This window comes from Hippocampus bargibanti, linkage group LG16, assembly GCF_051943395.1.
Source record: "Hippocampus bargibanti isolate YZ-2025 linkage group LG16, ASM5194339v1, whole genome shotgun sequence".
Classification (NCBI taxonomy): Eukaryota; Metazoa; Chordata; class Actinopteri; order Syngnathiformes; family Syngnathidae; genus Hippocampus; species Hippocampus bargibanti.
In genome coordinates this window covers 15,951,225-15,972,635 of record NC_142749.1, presented here as the reverse complement: position 1 = coordinate 15,972,635, position 21,411 = coordinate 15,951,225, and the positions used below count along the sequence as shown (strand labels likewise).

The following is a 21,411-nucleotide window of genomic DNA, read 5'->3' as shown; positions in this document are numbered from 1 at the left end:
CACGTTACGTAGTCCTAAAACTCAATATTTAGTGGGTCCTCCAATTTGAGTGAAAATGACAAAAACCCTGGCACTGGAGTGGACACATTTTTGCGCATCGTTTGACAGTGAATGAGTTAATGTTTTGATATTAGATTGAGGTGTAAAGAGGTAAACCAACGTCTATACACAAATGAAATGCTTCTAGATTTATAACACCCGAATACAACCACTCATACCATATATATATATTATGTATTCATATATTTATGGCCTCTAATTGATTTATGACAACCCAAATGTTTTTTTTTTGTGTGTTGACATCCCTGACTTGACCTATGTCCAAACAGCAAGTGTCACTTTCATCCTCATGTTGTCAACAGCAAAACATCCTGTGACTGTAAAGTATCCTTGAGACTTTAGAAAGGCGCTTATAAATGAAATGTATAATAATCAATAATAACAATAAGATTATTTACTCCTTTGCCAGGCAAGTGCGTGACCATCCCCCGCTCACTCGACGGGAGGCTGCAAGTGTCGCACCGCAAAGGCCTGCCGCATGTCATCTACTGTCGGGTGTGGCGCTGGCCCGATCTTCAGTCTCACCACGAACTCAAAGCGCTCGACTGCTGCGAATTTCCCTTCGGCTCCAAGCAGAAGGACATTTGCGTCAATCCGTACCACTACCGACGTGTCGAAACGCCAGGTAAGATGAAGTCTGCCTCAACGGGGGCAAAATATGACATAGAGACGCAATTTATTCGAGTTTTTTTCATTTTGTTTTTTTATAATAATAATACATTTCATTTATGAGCACCTTTCAAAACTCTCAAGGTCACTTTACAGTCAGTTTTTCTTTGAGTGAGCAGCGACAGCCACATCCGCCAGCGTTCACTAGCTGGCTATCTATTAGCTAGCTAGCTATATGGCTATCTGTTAGCTAGCTATCTGGCTATCTGTTAGCTAGATAGCTGGCTATCTGTTAGCTAGCTGGCTATCTATTAGCTAACTAGCTAGCTGGCTATCTATTAGCCAGCTAGCTGGCTATCTATTAGCTAGATAGCTGGCTATCTATTAGCTAGATAGCTGGCTATCTATTAGCTAGATAGCTGGCTATCTATTAGCTAGATAGCTAACTGGCTAGCTATTAGCCAGCTATCTGGCTATCTATTAGCTAGATAGCTGGCTCTCTATTAGCTAGATAGCTAGCTATCTATTAGCTATATAGCTGGCTATCTACTAGCTAGCTATCTGGCTATCTACTAGCTAGATAGCCTGCTATATATTAGCTAGCTAGCTGGCTATCTACTAGCTAGCTAGCTGGATATCTGTTAGCTAGCTAGCTACTTTTTTTATTTGAGTTATTCCAGGTTGAGTGAACGCTTGCGCATGTGGCTGCCGCTGCTCACCCACAGTAAGACTGATCCTGTGACTGGAAAGTGGCCTTGAGAGTTTTGAAAGGCGCTTACAAATGAAATGGATTATTATTATTGTACAATTTTCTTTGCCATTTTTGTTCTTCCAACCAGTTCTGCCGCCCGTTTTGGTGCCCCGCCACAGCGAGTTCAACCCTCAGCACAGCCTGCTAGCCAAATTCCGCAACGCCTCTCTGCACAACGAGCCTCTGATGCCGCAGAACGCCACTTTTCCGGACTCTTTCCCGCCGTTACCGGGTTCCTCGTCCTCATTTTCATCCTCATCGCCGTCCTCCTCGTCCCACGGACGCTCGCCCGCCTCACAGGGTTACCCCGACTCCCCATGCAGCTCCGCTGAGCCGGGTAGCCCCTACCACATTGCAGGTAAGAAAATAAGCGGCTAATTTGCTGCTTAAACGGATCGGGCTCAAAATTCCGACTGTCTTGTGATGACAGGATGATGTTTAGCATTAGCGCCTCACAGGAAAAAAAGTTCCGGGTGAGTGTGAGTGAGGGTATTAACGCCGAGAAAGCACGGCAACTTCTCTCGGATATCATCAAGAGGCAACAACAACCATCACAAAAGTAAATAAAACGACTTTATTATGTACAGCACAGTTTATTTCATTACTTACAATACAATAGCACATTTATTATACAGAAAATAAGGTATATTTTGTCTTGTTTTAAGGCTTATTTCGTAGAAAATTATGTTTTATGGGGATCTGCGAACGGATTGTCCTTATTTTAATGGTTTCCTATGGGAAATCAATGTTTGGAAGACACATTTTGTGGGAACCAATTAATTCGTAAGCTGAGGTATCACTGTAATTGGAATTTATGTACGATTAGCATGGTAGTTCAGGACTTCCTGTTTGCCTTTTTTCCCCCCTTTCAGAGACTCCGCCTCCGCCGTATAGCATGATGGAGTCGCACCCGCAAGAGGACGTGAAACCTGGCAACTCCACGGAAACCACCAAGCTCACCTTCTCCGCGCCACATCGAGGCAAGTTTGTCTTTTATCAAGCACCACCACCAGATATTTTTTTTTTAACACTTTCCATCCTCCTTCCAGATTTGCGTCCCGTATGCTACGAGGAACCCGAGTATTGGTGCTCCATCGCCTACTACGAGTTGAACAACCGAGTGGGCGAAACTTTCCACGCGTCGTCACGTAGCGTGCTGGTGGATGGCTTCACCGATCCGTCCAATAACAAGAACCGATTCTGCCTCGGACTGCTTTCCAACGTCAACCGCAACTCTACCATCGAGCATACGCGGCGACACATCGGCAAAGGTGATGAAATGTATTATTATTATTATTATGATGATGATGATGATGATGATGATTATTATTATTATTATTATTATTTTACATGTCACATATCAACATTTTAAATGACCATATTTTCTGCACTATAAGACGCACCTAAAATATTTTTTTTTTTCAAAAGCTGACCATGCGCCTCATAATGCGGTGCGCCTTATGTATGGAAATGTTTTAATATGTCATTCATTGAAGGTGCCCCTTATAATAATGATAAAAATAAAAATTAAATAACACATTTATTATCCATAAAATAAGTACATTTCATTTGTAAGCCCCTTTCAAAACTTTCAAGGTCACTTTACAGTCACTGGATCAGTTTTTTTCTGTGGGTGAGCAGCGGCAGCCACATGTGCCAGCGTTCACTCAACCCGGAATAACTCAGATAAATAAAAAAAACTAGCTAGCTAATAGATAGCCAATACCTAGGCAGCCAATTAGCTAGCTAGCCATTAGATAGCTAATAGATAGCCAGCCAGCTAGCTAGCTAATAGATAGCCAGCTACCAGATCGCGACTAGATAGCCAGCTAGCTAGCGAATAGATATCCAGCTAGCTAGCGAATAGATCCCATTCCCAAATGTATTTGGGTTTTGTTTTTTTTCTTGCGTGGGCCTGCCGATAAATCGCTGGTCAGACCTCTTTTCCGTGTTGCTAAATTCGACCTTGATAGTTTTTGACATGGATTTGTTGTGAGGTCATCAATCACCTAAAAGACCCTCCCCCCCCCCGTGGCTCTCCCAGGCCTGCATTTGTACTACGTGGGCGGCGAGGTGTACGCCGAGTGCTTAAGCGACAGCAGCGTGTTCGTGCAGAGCCGCAACTGCAACTTCCAGCACGGCTTCCACGCCACCACCGTTTGCAAGATCCCCAGCGGCTGCAGCTTGAAGATCTTCAACAACCAACTTTTTGCGCAGCTCCTCGCCCAGTCCGTCAACCACGGTTTCGAGGTGGTCTACGAGCTCACCAAAATGTGCACCATCCGCATGAGTTTTGTCAAGGTAGGACGTGCTGGTTATAGTTTACCGTATTTTTCTGGTGTATAAGGCGCACCCAAAAGCCTTGATTTCCTTCAAAAAAATGACCCTACGCAGGTGCGCCTTATACAGTGATACCTCGGCTTACGAACGCCTTTGCTAATGAACCTTTCGGCTTTCGAACGTTAAATTCACGAGAATTTCATCTTGGCATACGAACTATTTTTCGGGATACATACAGAGCGCAACAATGACTGATGTGTCGTTCGTAAACGAGCCCGTTTTTCAAACAAGTAAATGGTAGAAAGGAGAAAATTTTGTTTTATGGGAACGGATTATTCTCATTTTAATGATTTCCTATTGGAAATTAATGTTTGGGATACACACTTTTCGCCTTACACACTGTGTCTGGGAACCAATTAAGTTTGTAAGCCAAGGTATCACTATTATATTTTGTACAGATGCCCCCATTTCAAGCTCAAATAACTCCAGACCCATATAACTTAGGAATTAACTCTGATAAAAGAAGAGTCTCAGGTTTCTTACACTACATTGAATGTTTACGTAGTACTAAAACGCAATATTTTCTATAAAATATAATATAATATAAAAAAAAATATATATATAAAAATAACAATGAAATACAATTTAATATTTAAAATATAACAAAATATATCACAAATATAATATAATATAATATAATATAACAACATAACGCAACGTGATTAATATAATGTGTAATTAATATAGTATAATTAATAATATAATGTGATTAATATGTCATTAATATCATGTAATATAATATAAAAAAAATAATATAACAATATATAATATAATATCATATAATATCATATAATAACATATCACATATTTTAATAACATATCATATATATCGGCTAGCTAGCTTTCTATATATCTGTTATTCCGGGTTGAGTGAACACTGTTGCGTGTGGCTGCCACTGCTCACCCACAGAAAAACTGATCCTGTGACTGTAAAGTGACCTTGAGAGTTTTGAAAGGCCACTTAAAAATGAAATGTATTATTATCTTTATTATTATTATTATATTCTTTTGAGTTTTGTTTGAATGACATGTGAGTCAAAATAGAATTGTGAGCTTTATATATTTCTTCTTCTAGGGTTGGGGTGCTGAGTACCACCGTCAGGATGTGACCAGCACCCCCTGCTGGATCGAGGTGCACCTACACGGTCCCCTGCAATGGCTGGACAAGGTGCTCACCCAAATGGGCTCACCCCACAACCCCATCTCGTCCGTGTCGTAGAAAACGGGTGGGTGGCGTCGCCCACACCCCCCACGCCCCCTCCTCAAGAAGCTTCCAGGATGTGGTCCTTGTTTACTGTGAGACTGATTTTCATTTTGGCTTTGTTGGTTTGCTTGTGCATCCGTACAGCACTTCGAGACACGCGGCGCTTCTTTGTGTGTTTAATTTGGCTTTTAATATTATTTTAATGTCCCGACCAATGTTTGTTTCTACTTATATTAAATGTTTTTTTTTCGAGGTTAAAATGAGATTTGGTCATTTTATTTTATTTTAATAATAATACATTTAATTTCATTAAGCACCTTTCAAAACTCTCAAGGTCACTTTACAGTCACTGGATCAGTTTTTCTGTGGGTGAGCAGCGGCAGCCACATTCGCCAGCGTTCACTCAACCCGGAAGTAACTCAAATAGATAGAAAGCTAGCTCACTAATACATAGCTAATAGTTAGCCAGATATCTAACTAGATAGCCAGCCAGCTAATAGCTAGCTAATAGATAGCAAATAGAAAGCATTTTCACTTTGCGACTTTATTTATTTATTTTCTTAAACTGCATTTGTTACCAATTTTGCTCATATGCTAGCTATCTATTTGTTATGTATGAGCTAACTGGCTAGCATTTAATTTCCTTTCAAAACTCTCAAGGTCACTTTACAGTCACATGATATGTTTTTCTGTGGGTGAGCAGCGGCAGCCACAGGCACCAACGTTCACTCAACCCGGAAGTAACTCAAACAGATAGTGAGCTAGCTAATTGCCAGCCAGCTAGCTAATAGATAGTTAATAGCCAGCCAGCTAGATTGTGTCCACTTCAGTGCCAGGGTTTTTGTCATTGTCACTTGAATGCCAGGACCCGCAGAATATTGAGTTTTAGGGCTATATAAACATTCAATGCAGCGTAAGAAACCATAGACTCTCTTCTTTCATCAGAAAAATAGTTAATTCCTAAATGATATGGGTGTGGAGTTATATGAGCTTGAAATGAGGGCGGCCGTCCAAAACACAATGCAATATTGGTTTATATTGTGCTTTAACAATAGCTGCAAAGTGCTAACATGCAAAAAAAAAGGAAATGCTGCCCCCTCGTGGAAAACAAAAACATTGCCAGAGGTCATAGCCCACGCTTTATCAACAAGAAACAAAAAATCCAAACAAATTCGGGAATGGCGCTCTATACAACATTTTCAATTCCCGAAAAAAATTTGTGTATGGCAGTGAATGAGTTAACATCAGCACACACAAAAACACCATGACATATTTTCAACTCTAAATACAATAAATAATAATGTAACTGAATATTAGGAGCGTCAACAGCCGCTGAAGTTGTGCTGCAGCGCCACACTTCGACTCTGCACGGCCAGGTTGTGTTGCTGTTGTTGCAGGAAGTGAATCACCTCGGGGCTCCTCAGCAGTGACTGGATGCCAACACAACAACGTATGAGGACGAAAAGTCAAACTATACTATTACATTACTGTATCATGAAAATGTGTGCTTTATAAGTTCATTTTAGCTAGCTAATAGCTAAAATAGCTAGCTAATAGCTAGCTATAGCTGACAGATAGCCAGCTAGATAGCAAATGGATAGCTAGGCAGCTAGCTAGATGGACAACTAGATAGTTATTGCATAGCGAATAAATAGCTAATAGATAGCCAAAAGCCAGCCATTTTAGCTAACTATTGGACACTTTTTATAATAGTAATAATAATAATAATACATTTCATTTCTTTGCGCTTTTGAAAACTCTCAAGGTCACTTTACAGTCACAGGAGACACTTTTCGGTGGGTGAGCAGCGGCAGCCACACGCGCCAGCGTTCACTCAACCCCAAAGTAACTCAAATAGATAGAAAGCTAGCTAGCTAATTGCTAGCTATAGCTAACAGATAGCCAGCTAGATAGCAAATACATAGCGAGGCAGCTAGCTAGCTAGATAGACAGCTTGATAGCTAGTTATTGAATAGCAAATAAATAGCTAATAGATAGCCAGGTAGCCAACAGCCAGCCATTTTAGCCAACAATTGGACACTTTTTTTTTAATAATAATAATCCATTTCATTTCTAGGCGCCTTTCAAAACTCTCAAGGTCACTTTACAGTCACAGGAGAAGTTTTTCTGCGGGTGAACAGTGGCAGCCACACGCGCCAGCGTTCACTCAACCCCAAAGTAACTAAAATAGACAGAAAGCTAGCTAATATTTAGCTAACAGCTAGCTAGCCAGGTAGCCATCCAAGAGTTGTGATGACTTACCAGTCTTTTTTGGTTGAGCACCTGCTCGATGAGGGAGGGTCTGGCCGGCCGGTCCCCCATGACCCCCAAACGCTGCTTGTTGACAGACACGGGACGCTCTTCGCAGTTGTCCTGAAACCAAATAAAAGACGTTAGTTAGTTTGGCAGTGAGAGTGAACAATAGAGTTAGCTAGATAGCCAGCCAGCTAGCCAGCTTTGCGACTTTATTTTATTTAATTTTTATTTTGGTCTAACTAGCTAGCTATCTAATAGCTGGCATGTTGTCTAGTTAGCTATTTGGCTAACTATCTATTAGCTATTTGAGTTATTCCGGGTTGAGTGAACGCTGGCGCATTTTATTTATTTTTCTTAAACTGCCTTTGTTATTAATTTTGCTCATATGCTAGCTCGCTAGCTAAAACTAATGAGTTCCAAAAATTGGATGTGATGCATCAAACCTTCATAGGACTCAAAACTCTCAGTTTGAGAAACTCATTTATTTCTCCTAAAGACATTCTATTTGCTATCTATTTGCTAGCGAGCTGCCTACCAAGCTAGCTATATACTGTATTTGCTATCTATAAGCTATCTAGCTAGCTATTAGTTATCAATTATTCGAGTTAGCTAGCTATTTGCGATCTAGCTCCCTGGCCGGCTCTCTAGCTAGCTATGTATTAGCTATATAGCGAGCTTTCTATTTATTTGAGTTACTTCCGGGTTGTGAACACTGGCGTGTGTGGCTGCCGCTGCTCACCCACAGAAAAATGTATCTTGTGACTGTAAAGTGACCGTGAGAGTTTTGAAAGGCACTTATAAATGAAATGTATTATTATTATTATTATATAAATATAGCATCATACCCCCCCCCCCCCCCACTAAAAAATGTAAATCCGCGATATCTGGGGTTTTACTGTACATCAATTTTGTTGGTAGACATGGCCTGGTCATTTTTCTTCTTCTTGTACTTGTCCTTGTACATCTTGTTCCGGTGCTTCTTGCACATCCATGGCTTTCGCTGCTTCGCCACCTGCGTGGTGGTCTCGGTACAGCCGTCGTAGGTGCATTGCTTCGGCACGGTGCCGTCGCCCTCTGACGCCTCGTCGTCATTCAATTCCTCGGGGCTTCCGGCGCCGTCTCGCGCGTCCGACGCGTCCAGTACGTCGCTCTCCTCGTCGGCGTCGTCCAGGTCCACCAGGTCGGTAGCCTCCATGGGAATGAGCGTGATCACGTCGCGGCTGTCGCCTACGATATAACGCTGGCCGTCCTTGGTGAGCAGGATGGCCTTCGAGGCGTCCTTACGAACCGAAGCTTCGTCGTCGCTCATGTTGGTAAGTTGCAAGGAGCTACGAGATGCTAACGACACGCGCGCGGTGGCTAACTAGCCTCAAGTTTGTCTGTGTTAGTCGTGATTCGGGATCATTTTACGTTCTTACTTAAATAAGATTTAAAGCGACTATTTATAAATACAACACATTATGTGACGTGATCGTTTCTAATAATATGACAGCCATTGACAGCCCTTCTTCTTCGTCGTATCTTACTAGTAGTGATGTGTCGTTCGCGAACGAGCCGGATATCTGAAGTGAACGAAGAGAGCCGGTTCCTAAAAGGAAGCCGACTTTTTTGTTGTCCTCTATTCCCCGCCCCCAGTCTTCGGTTAAAGCAGCACGTGATTGGTCAATATCCGTGGTAGAGTAGGGAGGGGAGAATTATAGACACACGCAGCAGTGAGGAGAAGGGAGAGGGGGGGGGGGGTTGTTAAGGTAGAGAGATGGATCGTTTTAGTGAGCCGAGCCAAAAGAACCGGGTCTCTTGAAAGAGCCGGAATTCCCATCACTACTTACGAGTTACCCCAAACAACTTCATGCGTTATCGCGCCCCCTATTGTACATAATATGGCATACGCATGTTAAATTTCAATATAGTAAATGCAGTACTGTACTGTACTTTGTAATAATAATTATTATATTAGAATTGAATTCAACATAATGCGAAATATATTTTCAAGTGTTTTTTAAGTGTAAGTAAGAGTGTTTTTTTAGTCTGCCATTTTGTTAAGACTCCGCAAGTCTGCCATTTTGTTTTAAGGCGGACATTTTAGAGTCAATTTGGTCACCTCCACGGCTCTTTCAAAGACCAGTTTGATCCGATTGATAATAACATTGAAATTTTACAGCATATGGTCGATAATGTAAAATGGAAACGAATTTAGATTTATTTATTTTTATTTTTGTCATTGTGTGTGCAGTGAATTCCGATGACTCACCATCATTGACTTCAAAGTCTGATGTTTCACCATTTAAACACCAAACCGGATCACATGTTCTTTACAAATAACTTTCTTTTTGCTCGTCAATACTGAAAAAAAAACATTTATTTGAACAGGTAATATACATTATTAGAAGCTACTTTATGTCTGTTCCGCTAAACAAAAACAAAAACAAAAAGACAATGAATGAAGTTTTTTTTTTTTTCCAGATGGTGCAAATCCACTTAAATGCTGCTGGTTCTGCATGTGTTTGACATCAATGTTTGCTACACACCAGCAGTGAATGAAGCGAAAGTCAAAAGTACGAATGGCAACCGAACGTGGCACCCGTCCGTCAACGTCACTGGCAATACTGATGACTTTGTCTTTGTTCTTTGTTCAAAGCGTTTACGTCACGTTTTTTTAAATCATCAAAGTCTACGCTGGTCTACTGCGAAGAACACCGACTGTACTTCCTGCCACCATATTGATCGATAACATTAAAAAGGGAAATAGGTATGATGTGTCAGTTTGTATACTGCGTTTGTTTGTATGTACTGTGTGTACGTGTGTATGTACTCTGTGTACGTGTGTATGTATGTACGTATGTATGTATGTACGTATGTATGTATGTATGTATGTATGTATGTATGTATGTATGTATGTATGTATGTATGTATGTATGTATGTATGTATGTATGTATGTATATGTGTGTGTAGTATGTATGTATGTATGTATATGTATATGTATGTGTAGTATGTATGTATGTATGTATGTGTAGTCTGTATGTATGTACTTTATGTGTTGTATGTACTGTATGTATGCGTGTACAAAAACAAGATGAAGTTCATAGGTCCATATTGCCAAAGATGTTCCATGGTAGAAGGGAAAGACAGATGATGGATGAGGCAACCTGGATAAATATAGATTAAAAAAAAAAAAACAGCAACCGTCTCCCCTTGGAAAGACGAATTGTCTTCATTTCAGTTTTGCTTCATAATTAGTTTTTTTTTTTGCATCATTTTTCATCACAACAGGAACTCCAGCAAGGCGTCCTCGCCATCTTCGCCGTTGATGGAGATGCCGTCAGAGTCACATGAAGGGGTGAGTCGGGGTTGGCATTTTGGTGGGAGAATTTTTGACAGGTTTGCAAAAGTCATCACATCCGAGTGGCGTCTTCGTCCGAGAAGCGACCTCTCCTGATCAACAGGGGCGGCCTGAGAGATGAGAAGAAGAAAAAAACTTGACATTTGAATTCTCTGTTTTGTTTAGATGTGGCTTTTCTCAGGGTGTCGGGGTGTGTGGATATGTTTTAGGTTGGCGTACCTGATCCAGTACATGGCCGAATGCTGGTGGAAATCCAATGAGCCGGAGCGCTGCATAGAAAAGTTTCCGTCCAACTGACACAGAAAACAGAAACAAGAACAGTAAGTAAACATGAGAAATGTTTTATGCGTAGTTTTTGTCTTCGTGCGGGTGGATGAAAAAAATGACCATAAGGCGTTTTTAGCTGAAAAAAAACGACCATGTATAGTAAGGCGTTTTTAGCTAGAAAAAAAACAACAACCATGTATAGTAAGGCATTTTTAAGCGAAAAAAAAGACCATGTATAGTAAGACGTTTTTAGCTTGAAAAAAAATGACCATGTATAGTAAGGCGTTTTTAGCCGAAAAAAACGACCATGTATAATAAGGTGTTTTTATCTGAAAAAAATGACCATGTATAATAAGGCGTTTTTATCTAAAAAAAACGACCATGTATAGTAAGGCATTTTTAGCCGAAAAAAAACGACCATGTATAGCAAGGCATTTTTAGCCGAAAAAAACGACCATGTATAGTAAGGCGTTTTTAGCCCAAAAAATGACCATATATAGCAAGGTGTTTTTAGCTTGAAAAAAAATGACCATGTATATAGTAAGGCATTTTTTGCGAAAAAAAACCCCACCACGTATAGTAAGGCATTGTTTGCGGAAAAAAACAACCATGTATAGTAAGGCATTTTTAGCCGAAAAAAAAACGACCGTGTATAGTAAGGCATTTTTATCTGAAAAAAACGACCATGTATAGTAAGGCGTTTTTATCTGAAAAAAATGACCATGTATAGCAAGGCATTTTGAGCCGAAAAAAACGACCATGTATATGCATGGTCGTTTTTTTCAGATAAAAACGACCATGTATATGCATGGTCGTTTTTTTCAGATAAAAACGACCATGTATATGCATGGTCGTTTTTTTCAGATAAAAACGCCTTACTATACATGGTCGTTTTTTTTCGGCTAAAAATGCCTTACATGGTTGTTTTTTTTCGACTAAAAACGCCTTACTACACATGGTCATTTTTTTCTGATAAAAACGCCTTACTATACATGGTTGTTTTTTTCGGCTAAAAATGCCTTGCTATACATGGTCGTTTTTTTTTCGGCTAAAAATGCCTTGCTATACATGGTCGTTTTTTTCGGCTAAAAATGCCTTACTATACATGGTCGTTTTTTTCAGATAAAAACGCCTTATTATACATGGTCGTTTTTTTTGGCTAAAAATGCCTTACTATACATGGTCGTTTTTTTCGGCTAAAAATGCCTTACTATACATGGTCGTTTTTTTCGGCTAAAAATGCCTTACTATACATGGTCGTTTTTTTTCGGCTAAAAATGCCTTACTATACATGGTCGTTTTTTTCGACTAAAAACGCCTTACTACACATGGTCATTTTTTTCTGATAAAAACGCCTTACTATACATGGTTGTTTTTTTTCGGCTAAAAATGCCTTACATGGTTGTTTTTTTCGACTAAAAACGCCTTACTACACATGGTCATTTTTTTCTGATAAAAACGCCTTACTATACATGGTTGTTTTTTTCGGCTAAAAATGCCTTGCTATACATGGTCGTTTTTTTTTCGGCTAAAAATGCCTTGCTATACATGGTCGTTTTTTTCGGCTAAAAATGCCTTACTATACATGGTCGTTTTTTTCAGATAAAAACGCCTTATTATACATGGTCGTTTTTTTTGGCTAAAAATGCCTTACTATACATGGTCGTTTTTTTCAGATAAAAACGCCTTATTATACATGGTCGTTTTTTTTGGCTAAAAATGCCTTACTATACATGGTCGTTTTTTTCGGCTAAAAATGCCTTACTATACATGGTCGTTTTTTTCGGCTAAAAATGCCTTACTATACATGGTCGTTTTTTTCGGCTAAAAATGCCTTACTATACATGGTCGTTTTTTTCGACTAAAAACGCCTTACTACACATGGTCATTTTTTTCTGATAAAAACGCCTTACTATACATGGTTGTTTTTTTCGGCTAAAAATGCCTTGCTATACATGGTCGTTTTTTTTTCGGCTAAAAATGCCTTGCTATACATGGTCGTTTTTTTCGGCTAAAAATGCCTTACTATACATGGTCGTTTTTTTCGACTAAAAACGCCTTACTATACATGGTCGTTTTTTTCGGCTAAAAATGCCTTACTATACATGGTCGTTTTTTTCGGCTAAAAATGCCTTACTATACATGGTCGTTTTTTTCGGCTAAAAATGCCTTACTATACATGGTCGTTTTTTTCGGCTAAAAACGCCTTACTATACATGGTCGTTTTTTTCTGCTAAAAATGCCTTATTATACATGGTCGTTTTTTCGGCTAAAAATGCCTTACTATACATGGTCGTTTTTTTCAGATAAAAACGCCTTACTATACATGGTCGTTTTTTTTCGGCTAAAAATGCCTTGCTATACATGGTCGTTTTTTTCGGCTAAAAATGCCTTACTATACATGGTCGTTTTTTTCAGATAAAAACGCCTTATTATACATGGTCGTTTTTTTCGGCTAAAAATGCCTTACTATACATGGTCGTTTTTTTCGACTAAAAATGCCTTACTATACATGGTTGTTTTTTTCCGCTAAAAATGCCTTACTATACATGGTCGTTTTTTTCGTCTAAAAATGCCTTACTATACATGGTTGTTTTTTTCCGCTAAAAATGCCTTACTATACATGGTCGTTTTTTTTAAAAGCGCCTTACTATACATGGTCGTTTTTTTCGGCTAAAAATGCCTTACTATACATGGTCGTTTTTTTCGGCTAAAAATGCCTTACTATACATGGTCGTTCTTTTCAGCTAAAAACAGCTTACTATACATGGTTGGTTTTTTTGGCTAAAAATGCCTTATTATACATGGTCGTTTTTTTTTCGGCTAAAAATGCCTTACTATACATGGTCATTTTTTTCAGATAAAAACGCCTTATTATACATGGTCGTTTTTTTTTCGGCTAAAAACGCCTTACTATACATGGTCGTTCTTTTCGGCTAAAAACAGCTTACGAAACATGGTTGTTTTTTTTGGCTAAAAATGCCTTATTATACATGGTCGTTTTTTTCGGCTAAAAATGCCTTACTATACATGGTCGTTTTTTTCGGCTAAAAATGCCTTACTATACATGGTCGTTTTTTTCGGCTAAAAATGCCTTACTATACATGGTCGTTTTTTTTCGGCTAAAAACGCCTTACTATACATGGTCATTTTTTGGGCTAAAAACGCCTTACTATACATGGTTGTTTTTTTCGACTAAAAACGCCTTACTACACATGGTCATTCTTTTCTGATAAAAACGCCTTGCTATACATGGTCGTTTTTTTCGGCTAAAAATGCCTTACTATACATGGTCGTTTTTTTCAGATAAAAACGCCTTATTATACATGGTCGTTTTTTTTGGCTAAAAATGCCTTACTATACATGGTCGTTTTTTTCGGCTAAAAACGCCTTACTATACATGGTCGTTTTTTTCGGCTAAAAATGCCTTACTATACATGGTCGTTTTTTTCGGCTAAAAATGCCTTACTATACATGGTCGTTTTTTTCGACTAAAAACGCCTTACTACACATGGTCATTTTTTTCTGATAAAAACGCCTTACTATACATGGTTGTTTTTTTCGGCTAAAAATGCCTTGCTATACATGGTCGTTTTTTTTCGGCTAAAAATGCCTTGCTATACATGGTCGTTTTTTTCGGCTAAAAATGCCTTACTATACATGGTCGTTTTTTTCAGATAAAAACGCCTTATTATACATGGTCGTTTTTTTTGGCTAAAAATGCCTTACTATACATGGTCGTTTTTTTCGGCTAAAAATGCCTTACTATACATGGTCGTTTTTTTCGGCTAAAAATGCCTTACTATACATGGTCGTTTTTTTCGGCTAAAAATGCCTTACTATACATGGTCGTTTTTTTCAGATAAAAACGCCTTACTATACATGGTCGTTTTTTTTCGGCTAAAAATGCCTTGCTATACATGGTCGTTTTTTTCGGCTAAAAATGCCTTACTATACATGGTCGTTTTTTTCAGATAAAAACGCCTTATTATACATGGTCGTTTTTTTCGGCTAAAAATGCCTTACTATACATGGTCGTTTTTTTCGACTAAAAACGCCTTACTATACATGGTCGTTTTTTTCGGCTAAAAATGCCTTACTATACATGGTCGTTTTTTTCGTCTAAAAATGCCTTACTATACATGGTTGTTTTTTTGGGCTAAAAATGCCTTACTATACATGGTCGTTTTTTTTCGGCTAAAAACGCCTTACTATACATGGTCGTTTTTTTCGGCTAAAAATGCCTTACTATACATGGTCGTTCTTTTCAGCTAAAAACAGCTTACTATACATGGTTGGTTTTTTTGGCTAAAAATGCCTTATTATACATGGTCGTTTTTTTTTTCGGCTAAAAATGCCTTACTATACATGGTCATTTTTTTCAGATAAAAACGCCTTATTATACATGGTCGTTTTTTTTCGGCTAAAAACGCCTTACTATACATGGTCGTTCTTTTTGGCTAAAAACAGCTTACGAAACATGGTTGTTTTTTTTGGCTAAAAATGCCTTATTATACATGGTCGTTTTTTTCGGCTAAAAATGCCTTACTATACATGGTCGTTTTTTTCGGCTAAAAATGCCTTACTATACATGGTCGTTTTTTTCGGCTAAAAATGCCTTACTATACATGGTCGTTTTTTTCGGCTAAAAATGCCTTACTATACATGGTCGTTTTTTTTTCGGCTAAAAACGCCTTACTATACATGGTCATTTTTTGGGCTAAAAACGCCTTACTATACATGGTCGTTTTTTTCGGCTAAAAACGCCTTACTATACATGGTCGTTTTTTTCGGCTAAAAATGCCTTACTATACATGGTCGTTCTTTTCAGCTAAAAACAGCTTACTATACATGGTTGGTTTTTTTTGGCTAAAAATGCCTTATTATACATGGTTGTTTTTTTCGGCTAAAAATGCCTTACTATACATGGTCATTTTTTTCAGATAAAAACGCCTTATTATACATGGTCGTTTTTTTTCGGCTAAAAATGCCTTGCTATACATGGTCGTTTTTTTCGGCTAAAAATGCCTTACTATACATGGTCGTTTTTTTCAGATAAAAACGCCTTATTATACATGCTCGTTTTTTTCGGCTAAAAATGCCTTACTATACATGGTCGTTTTTTTCGACTAAAAACGCCTTACTATACATGGTCGTTTTTTTCGGCTAAAAATGCCTTACTATACATGGTCGTTTTTTTTCGGCTAAAAATGCCTTACTATACATGGTCGTTTTTTTCGGCTAAAAATGCCTTACTATACATGGTCGTTTTTTTCAGATAAAAACGCCTTACTATACATGGTCGTTTTTTTTCGGCTAAAAATGCCTTGCTATACATGGTCGTTTTTTTCGGCTAAAAATGCCTTACTATACATGGTCGTTTTTTTCGGCTAAAAATGCCATGCTATACATGGTCGTTTTTTTCGGCTAAAAATGCCTTACTATACATGGTCGTTTTTTTCGGCTTAAAATGCCTTACTATACATGGTTGTTTTTTTCGGCTAAAAATGCCTTACTATACATGGTCGTTTTTTTCGGCTAAAAACGCCTTACTATACATGGTCGTTTTTTTCGGCTAAAAATGCCTTACTATACATGGTCGTTCTTTTCAGCTAAAAACAGCTTACTATACATGGTTGGTTTTTTTGGCTAAAAATGCCTTATTATACATGGTCGTTTTTTTTTTCGGCTAAAAATGCCTTACTATACATGGTCGTTTTTTTCGGCTAAAAATGCCTTACTATACATGGTCGTTTTTTTCGGCTAAAAATGCCTTACTATACATGGTCGTTTTTTTCGACTAAAAACGCCTTACTACACATGGTCATTTTTTTCTGATAAAAACGCCTTACTATACATGGTTGTTTTTTTCGGCTAAAAATGCCTTGCTATACATGGTCATTTTTTTTCGGCTAAAAATGCCTTGCTATACATGGTCGTTTTTTTCGGCTAAAAATGCCTTACTATACATGGTCGTTTTTTTCAGATAAAAACGCCTTATTATACATGGTCGTTTTTTTTGGCTAAAAATGCCTTACTATACATGGTCGTTTTTTTCGACTAAAAACGCCTTACTATACATGGTCGTTTTTTTCGGCTAAAAATGCCTTACTATACATGGTCGTTTTTTTCGGCTAAAAATGCCTTACTATACATGGTCGTTTTTTTCGGCTAAAAATGCCTTACTATACATGGTCGTTTTTTTCGGCTAAAAACGCCTTACTATACATGGTAGTTTTTTCTGCTAAAAATGCCTTATTATACATGGTCGTTTTTTCGGCTAAAAATGCCTTACTATACATGGTCGTTTTTTTCGGCTAAAAATGCCTTACTATACATGGTCGTTTTTTTCAGATAAAAACGCCTTACTATACATGGTCGTTTTTTTTCGGCTAAAAATGCCTTGCTATACATGGTCGTTTTTTTCGGCTAAAAATGCCTTACTATACGTGGTCGTTTTTTTCAGATAAAAACGCCTTATTATACATGGTCGTTTGTTTCGGCTAAAAATGCCTTACTATACATGGTCGTTTTTTTCGACTAAAAACGCCTTACTATACATGGTCGTTTTTTTCGGCTAAAAATGCCTTACTATACATGGTCGTTTTTTTCGTCTAAAAATGCCTTACTATACATGGTTGTTTTTTTCGGCTAAAAATGCCTTACTATACATGGTCGTTTTTTTTCGGCTAAAAACGCCTTACTATACATGGTCGTTTTTTTCGGCTAAAAATGCCTTACTATACATGGTCGTTCTTTTCAGCTAAAAACAGCTTACTATACATGGTTGGTTTTTTTGGCTAAAAATGCCTTATTATACATGGTCGTTTTTTTTTCGGCTAAAAATGCCTTACTATACATGGTCATTTTTTTCAGATAAAAACGCCTTATTATACATGGTCGTTTTTTTTCGGCTAAAAACGCCTTACTATACATGGTCGTTCTTTTTGGCTAAAAACAGCTTACGAAACATGGTTGTTTTTTTTGGCTAAAAATGCCTTATTATACATGGTCGTTTTTTTCGGCTAAAAATGCCTTACTATACATGGTCGTTTTTTTCGGCTAAAAATGCCTTACTATACATGGTCGTTTTTTTCGGCTAAAAATGCCTTACTATACATGGTCGTTTTTTTCGGCTAAAAATGCCTTACTATACATGGTCGTTTTTTTTTCGGCTAAAAACGCCTTACTATACATGGTCATTTTTTGGGCTAAAAACGCCTTACTATACATGGTCGTTTTTTTCGGCTAAAAACGCCTTACTATACATGGTCGTTTTTTTCGGCTAAAAATGCCTTACTATACATGGTCGTTCTTTTCAGCTAAAAACAGCTTACTATACATGGTTGGTTTTTTTGGCTAAAAATGCCTTATTATACATGGTCGTTTTTTTTTCGGCTAAAAATGCCTTACTATACATGGTCATTTTTTTCAGATAAAAACGCCTTATTATACATGGTCGTTTTTTTTCGGCTAAAAACGCCTTACTATACATGGTCGTTCTTTTTGGCTAAAAACAGCTTACGAAACATGGTTGTTTTTTTTGGCTAAAAATGCCTTATTATACATGGTCGTTTTTTTCGGCTAAAAATGCCTTACTATACATGGTCGTTTTTTTCGGCTAAAAATGCCTTACTATACATGGTCGTTTTTTTCGGCTAAAAATGCCTTACTATACATGGTCGTTTTTTTTCGGCTAAAAACGCCTTACTATACATGGTCATTTTTTGGGCTAAAAACGCCTTACTATACATGGTCGTTTTTTTCGGCTAAAAACGCCTTACTATACATGGTCGTTTTTTTCGGCTAAAAACAGCTTACTATACATGGTTGGTTTTTTTGGCTAAAAATGCCTTATTATACATGGTCGTTTTTTTCGGCTAAAAATGCCTTACTATACATGGTCATTTTTTTCAGATAAAAACGCCTTATTATACATGGTCGTTTTTTTTCGGCTAAAAACGCCTTACTATACATGGTCGTTCTTTTCGGCTAAAAACAGCTTACGAAACATGGTTGTTTTTTTTGGCTAAAAATGCCTTATTATACATGGTCGTTTTTTTCGGCTAAAAATGCCTTACTATACATGGTTGTTTTTTTGGCTAAAAATGCCTTACTATACATGGTCGTTTTTTTTTCGGCTAAAAACGCCTTACTATACATGGTCATTTTTTGGGCTAAAAACGCCTTACTATACATGGTCGTTTTTTTTTCAGCTAAAAAAGCCTTACTATACATGGTCGTTTTTTTGGCTAAAAATGCCTTACTATACATGGTTGTTCTTTTCAGCTAAAAACGCCTTACTATACATGGTGGTTTTTTTGCCCTAAAAATATGGTGGTTTAATTTTATTTGTTTGTTTTAAACAAATAACTATACATGGTCACAACCTGGTTTTGAACCCTGCACCCCAGCATTGTTAAGCCTATGTCATAACGAGTCAGCCACAGTGGTGCTGCTTGACTGAACACATAATACCACCCTAAAGGTCGTCATATACAAATTTGTCCAAAAAAAAAAAGCATAGTCGTACATGGTCATTTTTTGGGCTAAAAATGCCTTACTATACATGGTCATTTTTTTCAGATAAAAACGCCTTACTATACATGGTCGTTTTTTTCAGCTAAAAACGCCTTACTATACATGGTGGTTTTTTTGGGGGCTATAAATGCCTTAGTATACATGGTTATTTTTTTGGGCTAAAAACACCTTACTATACATGGTGGTTTTTTTGGGAGAAAAAACGCCTTACTATACATGGTCATTTTTGGGATAAAAACGCCTTACTATCTATACATGGTCATTTTTTTTGGACAAAAAACGCCTTACTATACATGATCGTTTTATCCGCAAAAAACGCCTTACTATACATGATCGTTTTATCCGCAAAAAACGCCTTACTATACATGGCCATTTTTTGGGCTAAAAACGCCTTACTATACATGGTCGGTTTTTCGGCTAAAAACGCCTTACTATACATGGTCGTTTTTTTCGGCTAAAAACGCCTTACTATACATGGTCATTTTTGGGCTAAAAACGCCTTACTATACATGGTCGTTTTTGGGCTAAAAACGCCTTACTATACATGGTCGTTTTTTGTCGGCTAAAAACGCCTTACTATACATGGTCGTTTTTTTCGGCTAAAAACGCCTTACTATACATGGTCGTTTTTTTCGGCTAAAAATGCCTTACTATGCATGGTCGTTTTTTTCGGCTAAAAATGCCTTACTATACATGGTCGTTTTTGGGCTAAAAACGCCTTACTATACATGGTGGTTTTTTTCGGCTAAAAACGCCTTACTATACATGGTCGTTTTTTTCGGCTAAAAATGCCTTACTATGCATGGTCGTTTTTTTCGGCTAAAAATGCCTTACTATACATGGTCGTTTTTGGGCTAAAAACGCCTTACTATACATGGTGGTTTTTTTCGGCTAAAAACGCCTTACTATACATGGTGGTTTTTTTCGGCTAAAAACGCCTTATTATACATGGTCGTTTTTTTCGGCTAAAAACGCCTTACTATTCATGGTGGTTTTTAGGGCTAAAAACGGCTTACTATACATGATGTTTTTTTTTCGGCTAAAAACGCCTTACTATACATGGTCGTTTTTTTCGGCTAAAAACGCCTTACTATACATGGTCGTTTTTTTCGGCTAAAAACGCCTTACTATACATGGTCGTTGTTTTCGGCTAAAAACGCCTTACTATACATGGTCGTTTTTTTCGGCTAAAAACGCCTTACTATACATGGTCGTTTTTGGGCTAAAAACGCCTTACTATACATGGTGGTTTTTTTCGGCTAAAAACGCCTTACTATACATGGTCGTTTTTTTCAGCTAAAAATGCCTTACTATAAATGGTCGTTTTTTTCAGCTAAAAACGCCTTACTATACATGGTCGTTTTTTTAGGCTAAAAACGCCTTACTATACATGGTCGTTTTTTTTTCCAGCTAAAAATGCCTTACTATACATGGTGTTTTTTTTTTTCGGCTAAAACACTACTATTCTCCCCTTACCGAAATGAGCTGCATGTTGTCGTTGTCCTTTGGTGCGGTGTTGAAGTGCTTCTTGATCTTTCCTGCTACTGAGAGTTCTCGTTCGTTCTCACAAAGGCCTTCATCCTGCAGCAGCAAGCAGAACCGGTCGCAAGTCAACAAGTGATCATCAATTCATGCGGGAAATGTGAAATATTGTCGAAAATGTGAGAATAATGTCCAAAAAAAAGAACCTAAAGTTCAGAAAATGACACCTAGACCAAAGGTCAATTCTCTTACAGTGACCCACGGATGGTCCAGGACCTGCAGGGCCGTGTACCGTTGGTCCACTTCCACTTCTAGCATAGATCGGATCAGTTCCTGAAATCCCCATATAGAATTAAACAAACTATGCCAAACAGGTCAATATTTAAGAAGAACCAAAATGTCCTCCAAAGCAATCACCTTGGCCCCATCGGAGACGTCGTCCCAGTACGGTAGAGGAAACTCCACCTGACCCATCAGGATTTGGTCAAACAGAACCTCCTGATCCTCGCTGCTCCTGAAAGCAAAATCCGCAACGATGTCAGCGCCGGCGGAGGTTTTGG

The 21,411-nt window shown here is 38.1% G+C and overlaps 3 protein-coding genes and 1 long non-coding RNA gene across 15 annotated transcripts in view; 2 read left to right on the top strand and 2 right to left on the bottom strand.

Moving 5' to 3' along the window:
• Window positions 1–5,294, top strand: part of smad9 (SMAD family member 9) — a 9,564-nt gene extending 4,270 nt beyond the window's left edge. For 4 of the 8 annotated variants that reach the window (XM_089017716.1, XM_089017715.1, XM_089017714.1 and 1 more), the window contains 5 exons: window positions 470–685; window positions 1,509–1,778; window positions 2,293–2,691; window positions 3,465–3,721; window positions 4,836–5,294. In XM_089017716.1, the coding sequence (XP_088873842.1) occupies window positions 470–685; window positions 1,509–1,778; window positions 2,293–2,691; window positions 3,465–3,721; window positions 4,836–4,979 (1,286 nt within the window). In that variant the 3' untranslated portion in view covers window positions 4,980–5,294. The remainder of the gene's footprint in view (window positions 1–469; window positions 686–1,508; window positions 1,779–2,292; window positions 2,692–3,464; window positions 3,722–4,835) is intronic. The other 4 variants (XM_089017720.1, XM_089017717.1, XM_089017719.1 and 1 more) reach the window with 2 other exon arrangements.
• A 686-nt stretch (window positions 5,295–5,980) lies between these two features.
• Window positions 5,981–8,781, bottom strand: rfxap (regulatory factor X-associated protein). The gene is made up of 3 exons (XM_089017721.1): window positions 8,122–8,781; window positions 7,227–7,337; window positions 5,981–6,394 (listed from the first exon to the last, which is right to left on the bottom strand). The coding sequence occupies exons 1-3, from the start codon at window positions 8,527–8,529 to the stop codon at window positions 6,287–6,289; spliced, it is 627 nt and encodes a 208-aa protein (XP_088873847.1). The 5' UTR covers window positions 8,530–8,781; the 3' UTR covers window positions 5,981–6,286.
• On the top strand, window positions 8,401–21,395 carry LOC148886710 (uncharacterized). 4 transcript variants are annotated; one of them, XR_016117943.1, is made up of 4 exons: window positions 8,401–8,533; window positions 9,684–10,558; window positions 10,771–10,881; window positions 21,262–21,395. It is a non-coding gene; the product is annotated as an uncharacterized LOC148886710 (long non-coding RNA). The 4 variants fall into 4 exon arrangements; XR_016117945.1 differs by having other exon boundaries at window positions 21,226–21,362; XR_016117944.1 differs by lacking the exon at window positions 21,262–21,395 and adding an exon at window positions 20,942–21,089.
• Window positions 10,275–21,411, bottom strand: part of dclk1a (doublecortin like kinase 1a) — a 36,440-nt gene continuing 25,303 nt past the window's right edge. For both annotated transcript variants that reach the window (XM_089017710.1, XM_089017711.1), the window contains exons 13-17: window positions 21,269–21,365; window positions 21,104–21,184; window positions 20,846–20,950; window positions 10,781–10,854; window positions 10,275–10,671 (exon numbers count right to left, since the gene is read on the bottom strand). In XM_089017710.1, the coding sequence (XP_088873836.1) occupies window positions 10,614–10,671; window positions 10,781–10,854; window positions 20,846–20,950; window positions 21,104–21,184; window positions 21,269–21,365 (415 nt within the window). In that variant the 3' untranslated portion in view covers window positions 10,275–10,613. The remainder of the gene's footprint in view (window positions 10,672–10,780; window positions 10,855–20,845; window positions 20,951–21,103; window positions 21,185–21,268; window positions 21,366–21,411) is intronic.